At 48.2% G+C, this 7,768-nt stretch overlaps 1 protein-coding gene across 1 annotated transcript in view; it reads right to left on the reverse strand.

Moving 5' to 3' along the window:
* Positions 1-7,499, reverse strand: part of ARID3C (AT-rich interaction domain 3C) — a 558,215-nt gene extending 550,716 nt beyond the window's left edge. Inside the window, exons 1-2 of the mRNA XM_029581435.1 lie at positions 7,227-7,499; positions 3,974-4,504 (exon numbers count right to left, since the gene is read on the reverse strand). Of these exons, the coding sequence (XP_029437295.1) occupies positions 3,974-4,504; positions 7,227-7,265 (570 nt within the window). The 5' untranslated portion in view covers positions 7,266-7,499. The remainder of the gene's footprint in view (positions 1-3,973; positions 4,505-7,226) is intronic.
* Positions 7,500-7,768: the final 269 nt, after the last annotated feature.

The following is a 7,768-nucleotide window of genomic DNA, read 5'->3' on the forward strand; positions in this document are numbered from 1 at the left end:
TGTGGCTCCAGTCCCTCCTCGAGCTGCAGCGAACAGCAGGTCCCGTCGGGGTTAGCAGCTGGCTGGCCCCGTTGCCCCCCCCCCCCCCCCGGCCCATCCAAATATGCTAATCCAGTCCTGGTTTTGTCCCATTGTTAAGTATGGGGAATCCAGCCCTGCACGTCTTAGGAGAATCAGAACTGTGAGCCCCCTCATGCAATAATGGGGGGGCGGGAGAGCAAAAACCAGGACCGGATCAGCCCGTCAGGTAACGCGACAGAACCGACAGACAGCCCCTAATTGCCATGGAAACTCCCAGGCGAACCAGGCAACTCTCAAACTGAGCAGCAGGAAGTGACCGGCGTGACCCCCTGCTATCCAAGAAGGGTATATATGGATTCCTACGCTCACTTTCCACAATTCATGCTTTGGATGCGACCAGCTTTCCTCTCCTCCTTACAGTACCAAGACAGACACTCCCCCCACCCCCAGTTCCACCCTCCCCTGCTGCCCGAAATTAAAAAAAAAAAAAAAGTCAGGGCTCCTCTCGCCATCCTGATCGGAGTGGGACACCCATCCCCCACCCCCAAATTCGTTCCGCCAGCACGCATGGAAAAACCCTCCCCCACGGCAAGAGAAGTGGGGGGGGGAGGGGGCGCGACGCAGCTATTCCTGCACCTTTCCCGCCCAAGGTTAAGGACGAGCCAGCGCTCGGCAGACGCTGTCGCGACGAACACCCAGCTGCGACCGCCGGGACCGCTTAAACCATCTTCTACGGTGCTGCCCGCCGTGGGCAGCGCCTCGCGAGAGGACGGACAGGGCGGTAAGCATCCAGCGCACAACATGAGACGGGAACTCCTACCCCTTAGCAAGTTTAAAGCAAGAAGGGAAGGTTTTCCTGGAGTCAGAATAAACAGAAAGAACTTCCACAGGCAACAGGCCTTATTCAAACCCACTCCCCTTTTTGGGGATGCCTTTAAATCTTAACACACCCCTGCCTCGCCCCTGTTTCTTCTGGTCACAGAATGGGGTTTTTTTTTCAGTTTTAATAACTGTTGACTCCACAAGACTCTTTTGCCCTGCCTGTTTTGTCTTGACTAGGTTGTAAGCTCTATGGAGCAGGAACTGTCTCTTCTATGTGTTTGGACAGCGCTGCGCGCCTGGAGTGGCGCTACAGAAGTGCCGAGCGGTCAGCAGTAGTGGTGCAATCGCTGCTTACTGTACACTTGGGTCAATAGACGGGTGGCACTTTAGCTCTCCATCAGTCCTGCGGAGAGGAGAGGCAGACACAGACGCACGCTGGAGGTCGCGAAAGATTCAAATCACCCACGCGGTCAAAGAGACGTGAGACCCCAGCCCTGCGGACAACGCGCAAAGAATCCGCACCCACAGCAACAACTTCCGGCCCCCGGGAGGGGATTTTGTAACAGGCCAGTTTGGGTTTTTCTGAAGCAGGGGGAATTTCAGCCCAGGTTCCAGAGTAAACTTCACACAAGCAACAGGGGGAAAGGGAAGAGGCAGAGCGGACAGCAGAGATGAAAAATAAATAAATAAATAAACGAAATTTCTACCTCACGTAAAACCACCTCATCTTCCCCAACGGCAGCTGTTAGGATGGAAGGCAAAAGCACAAGTACAGTACAGTGGACAGCAAAGTCCTGACCGGCCTCAGCACCTGTCAGTAAACCAGTTCCGCTCCAAAACCAACCAATGACCAAACCCCAGAAACCAGGGCCACTGTGCCAAACATTGAATGGGGGGGGGGGGCAGGAGGGGAGGCTGAGGATAATATGAGGTCAACTTTCCCAACGCAGATACACAGCCAAAAATCAGAACCAGCAACATCTGCTAAATATAACCAGCAAGGCAAGCTGTGTGTATGTAGGATTACACAGGAGTGTGTAAATCTGTGTGTGAGCAATGGCACGTGTATTTGTGTATAACCAGCAAGGCGAGCTGTGTGTATGTAGGATTACACAGGAGCGTGTAAATCTGTGTGTGAGCGATGGCACGTGTATTTGTGTATAACCAGCAAGGCGAGCTGTGTGTATGTAGGATTACACAGGAGTGTGTAAATCTGTGTGTGAGCGATGGCACGTGTATTTGTGTATAACCAGCAAGGCGAGCTGTGTGTATGTAGGATTACACAGGAGCGTGTAAATCTGTGTGTGAGCGATGGCACGTGTATTTGTGTATAACCAGCAAGGCGAGCTGTGTGTATGTAGGATTACACAGGAGCGTGTAAATCTGTGTGTGAGCGATGGCACGTGTATTTGTGTATAACCAGCAAGGCGAGCTGTGTGTATGTAGGATTACACAGGAGCGTGTAAATCTGTGTGTGAGCGATGGCACGTGTATTTGTGTATAACCAGCAAGGCGAGCTGTGTGTATGTAGGATTACACAGGAGCGTGTAAATCTGTGTGTGAGCGATGGCACATGTATTTGTGTATAACCAGCAAGGCGAGCTGTGTGTATGTAGGATTACACAGGAGTGTGTAAATCTGTGTGTGAGCAATGGCACATGTATTTGTGTATAACCAGCAAGGCGAGCTGTGTGTATGTAGGATTACACAGGAGTGTGTAAATCTGTGTGTGAGCGATGGCACGTGTATTTGTGTATATCCAGCAAGGCAAGCTGTGTATCTATGAATGTAGGGTTACACAGGAGTGTGTAAGTATGCGTGTGAGCAATGGCACATGTATTTGTGTATAACCAGCAAGGCGAGCTGTGTGTATGTAGGATTACACAGGAGTGTGTAAATCTGTGTGTGGGCGATGGCACGTGTATTTGTGTATAACCAGCAAGGCGAGCTGTGTGTATGTAGGATTACACAGGAGTGTGTAAATCTGTGTGTGAGCGATGGCACATGTATTTGTGTATATCCAGCAAGGCAAGCTGTGTATCTATGAATGTAGGGTTACACAGGAGTGTGTCAGTATGAGTGTGAGCAATGGCACATGTATTTGTGTATAACCAATAAGGCGAGCTGTGTGTATGTAGGATTACACAGGAGTGTGTACATCTGTGTGTGAGCGATGGCACATGTATTTGTGTATAACCAGCAAGGTGAGCTGTGTGTATGTAGGATTACACAGGAGTGTGTAAATCTGTGTGTGAGCGATAGCACATGTATTTGTGTATAACCAGCAAGGCAAGCTGTGTGTATGTAGGATTACACAGGAGTGTGTAAATCTGTGTGTGAGCGATGGCACGTGTATTTGTGTACAACCAGCAAGGCAAGCTGTGTATCTATGAATGTAGGGTTACACAGGAATGTGTCAGTATGCGTGTGAGCAATGGCAGGTGTATTTGGGTATAGGCAGGTATGTACGTCAGTGTGTGCACGTGGGCAGCCATTCTTTGTGTGTGGTAGTGCATAGAGATTTACTTGAGAGAGATACTGGGGCTGATCAGCAGGACCAGCCAGCACCAGATGTTCTGACACTTGGACTCTGGGACATCACTCAGCTTCATCAAAGAGCCTCTTATGGTGTTCCACGTGGGTGTGTTTGTGTGTGAAAGTGGCATTATACCGTTTGCTGAGTGTATGTCTAGGTACGTGCATGCATGTTGCATATTTGTGTGTAACTGTATGCATGTGCAAGAGAAAATGTACGTTTGCATGCAAATATTTGTGTGCATGTACCTGGAACTGTGTGTGTGTTTGCATGTGTCTGTGCATGTCTAGGTGTAACTGTAGAATAGTGCATGCATGTGGCTATGAGTGACTGCATGTGTGTGCGTGTGTGTGTTTATGTGTGGATGTGTGTAGGCCGTTTATCTGTGCATCTATGTAACTGTGTGTCCGACTGCATATTTACATGAATAAGTGACTTTAACACTGCATGTTTGCACACATGTAGGTCTATATATTTCAGAGTGTGTCTGTGTATGTGTAAGATTACATGCATGACTGCACACTGTGAGGCACACTGTGAGGCTCTGGCTGCCTTCACTCCTCAGAGGACAGAGGCGGTTTTCCCAGGTCCTACCTGCTTGAACTGCTCCTCGTAGGTCCACTCGTGGTGTGCGGGCTGCGGGGCAGGGGAGGGACCCTGGGACTGGCCGGATAGCACTCGGGTGGCGGGGGCCTGCTGCAGCGAGGGTGACGGGGGTGGCTCCTCGTCCTCCTCCTCCTCCTCGTCATCCTCTTCCTCCTCATCCTCCTCCTCCTGATCCTTGGGCTCCCGGGACAGGACGAGGGGCGGTCGAGAACACTGCACAGGCTCCCCGGCCGCTGCCCGCACAGCCGCCTGGTAGTGGCGGATGGCCAGCGCCTGCTGCTGGATGCGCGACTCCACCAGGCAGCGCAGCTCCTTCTCTTTGTCGTGCCGCAGTTTCTCCTCCAGGGCCAGGCGGGCTGCCTGCTGCCGCTGCAGGTTTTCCATCACGGCCTCCAGTTTCATGCCCGAGCCCGGGCCCGAGCCGACCCCCACGGCTGAGACTCCAATGCCTGCCCCAGGCTGCACCCCGGAGCCACCCGGTACTAGCAGGGGCAGTGAGGAGGAGGAGAAGACGGCCTGCTGAAGAGAAGAGAAAAAGCAAGGCATCAGGGCTACAGACTGGCATGAACGTGCTGAGACAGAGGAGGAGAAATACAAAAAGAGATCACAAAGAAATTAGGAGCACGGAGAAACAGGGTAAAGAAGAAATAGGGAGAGAGAAAGGAAATATAGGGATGAGAGGAAATACAGGGGGAAAATAGAGGAAATACAGAGGGAAAGAATATTACAGAGAGAGAGAAAGAGAAAATAGCAAGGCAAAAGAACAGAAAAACAGAAATGAGAGACAGAAGGAAAAAGAGGAAACAAGGGGGTTTGAGAGAAGAAACACAACTGGCCAGTTTCCCTATAAAAAACTGGGGTGCAAAGAAGAAGGGTTTGACATGATCAGAAGCAGAAGGGAACGCAACTATCTGTGACAGAAATGTGCTGCTCAAAAGCCGTTAGGAAAGAGGACAGACTCGGAGAGGGAAGGGGGTGGGCGGCAGACGTGGTGATCCTGCAAGGCCCAGTTTCCCTGTAAGAAACTAAGCTGAAAACAGGAGAGAGAGACAGGAAATGCCAGGGGACAGAGAGGAGGAAAAGAGAAAACACACAGGAGGGTGGAGTGAGAAAAAAATACAAAGGGAACACAAGAGAACGTGTGGGGCAAAGATGAGACTGAAAGTGAGAAAAACACAGGGGAAATACAAAAGGGAAAATATTGGTAAAAAAAGAGAGAAAATACAGGAAGGAGACAGAGAAAATACATGAGGAAAGCACAGTAAGATGGAGCTGTGTTAGCTATTTCAGTGCAGTAAGAAGTGAGGGAAAGAGATGGGGGAAAAATGCAAACAGAAAAAATATGGAGTAAGAGTAAAAAAAACCCAGAAAAAACACAAGGGAAGGAGAAGATAGGAAGGAGAAAGAAGAGAAGGGGAAAAGAGAAAAGAAGTGAAAGAATGAAAAAGGAAGAGGCAGAAAACACGGGATAAATGATAGAGATGAAACAGAGAAAGAGTAGTGACAGTAACAGAAAATATGTTAAGACAGAGAAGATACAGGAGGAAAGTAGAAGTGAGAACAAATTTTGGGGAGGGGAGGTACACAGAGAAAAATATAGGAAGAACAAAATTGCTCCAAAAAGGGAAAACGGGAAAGATAAAATATTGGGAAGGAGAGAAAACACCGGAGAAAGGCATAAAACTGGGGGAAGAGAAAATACAGTGGACAGGAAAAGAAAATATATTAGGGAAAGAGAAAAGAAAAGGTTGATTTCCTCTTTGAATAGCCAGGGGAGAATAGAGAACATGGAGAAATAAGAGACAAGCCGGAAAAGAAGTGGGAGGCACAAAGCACATAAACAAGCAGAGGAGATTAATAAAGGGGAATAAAGAAGTTAAAGAAAAAAACAGTAAGACGGGAAAATGGGAGAGGGGAAAACACGGGGGAAGGGGGAATGGAAAGGAAGCAGGGGAAAAAAAAACCCCCAAAAGCAGACAGAAATTAACAATAAAACAAAAGAATCATGACCAGGGGAAAGAAAGTGGAAGAGAAACGAAGACGGAGAAGAATTCACAATCCGAGAGGAAAGAACTGAAAAGGAGAGAAAGTGAAGGACAAGAGAAAATTAAACTGCGCAAAGGGGAAAAGAATCATCTTTCTGTTGCAATGAATTATCTGCACTGCAACCAGAGGCGCATGGCTGGCTTGGTATATTTTCCGGGGCTGTTTATTTTATTATTTTTTTTTTTTTTGTAGCCTACTTAAGAGACATTTTAAAGGAAAATTAAAAAAATTGTAGGCAGTGCATGCTTTGAATGTAAAAAAAAAAAAAATGCTTAAAAAGTCACCGATAAAGGGGACGGAAACAGAAACACGTCAAGTCAAATCATTTACAAAAATAAAAAAATAAAACGCACAAATGCTGAGAAAAGCTAAACAAGTTACTGAAGTTAGAGAACAGATTCCCCGGGTCGGAGGACGGAGATGTAAGAGCGCTTCCAAAAATAAGAAATTTAAAAAATATATATATATATAGTTTTCCGCCCCCAGCTGAAAGGTTGTTTTTCCCCATAAAGCGAGGGCTCTGGCTCTTTCGTCCGGCAGAAGCTGAAGATCGGCGCTTGGCTGGCCACTTTGCCAGGGGCCGCTGCCCCCCTCGCCCCGGCCCGGCTCCGGACCTCCCCTTCTCTCGCCAGCGATGGCGAGCGGGGCACCAGCAAGAAAATATAAAAAAAATATAATAATAATCAAACTGCCAAAAAAAAAGACTGGGGTGGGGAGAAGAAAAGGCATAGAATTACCTTTACATATCAACAAGCAAAACAATCACCCAGATTTTCTTTTTTTGCATTAAAGTTGGTCGGAGAACATGCAGTAATAATAATAATAATGGATAAAAATCGGAAACCGACTGTCCCCAAAGCCGCGCGATCGCTCTTCCGATCGCTGATTTTATAATTTCATCTGCCCACCATCTCTGCTTAATATTAAAATTATATTCATATCTACATTTCTTTTATTTGCATTAGATATGTATTTATTATATATAAATATAAAATAAATGCAAATAAATGAAAGGACACAGACAAAAGTTTGGGGCATTTCCCTTCCCGGAGCTGCTGCGATTCGCCCGGGCTGCAGCGAGCGGATAATCCAAGGGAAGCCGGAGCGAGAGAAAAGGGACATTTTTTAACGCCGAAATCGGAGGGGTGGTGGGCCGGAGGAGAAACCGCTTCCGAAAGGCGATCAAGGCGCTTACCAAGGCAGAGTTGGAGGCTACGCTGGTGTTATCAACCATGCTTCCCCCTGCCCCTCGCTCTCCCACGCGAAATCAGAGCGCATAAAAGGGGGACGCTCCGTATGAACGGCAAAATAAAAAAATAAAAGATACATAAATAAAGCCGATCCCGATCTGCGGGCGTTATTCCTCCATGAAGGCGGCTTGTGGCCCCGGATAAGATCACGTCCAAGTATGGATAATATTTACAAGACAGCCGTGCAACTATTTCGCTTTATTGTGCTTTTGCCTGAAGCCCTGGGCTTCTTTCTTTCTTTCTTTTTTTTTTTTTTTGCAACAAGTGGCAAGGCAGAGTCGGAGAATGACCCTTTCAGGGAGAGATCAGCCCTCTCTGCTCCCATTTGCTAACGACACGTCAAGGGAGTGATAAATAGAGCAGGGTTTGCTGGCAGAGGAAAGGGCCGCGAACGCTTCCCCGGCCTGGGAGATCCTCCCCCCCCCCCCCCCCGGGACCACCACGTGCCGCGCGCTCCCCTTAACCAGGCTTTTGTGCACGAAAAACT

The sequence above is a fragment of the Rhinatrema bivittatum genome, chromosome 1 (assembly GCF_901001135.1).
Source record: "Rhinatrema bivittatum chromosome 1, aRhiBiv1.1, whole genome shotgun sequence".
NCBI lineage: Eukaryota > Metazoa > Chordata > Amphibia > Gymnophiona > Rhinatrematidae > Rhinatrema > Rhinatrema bivittatum.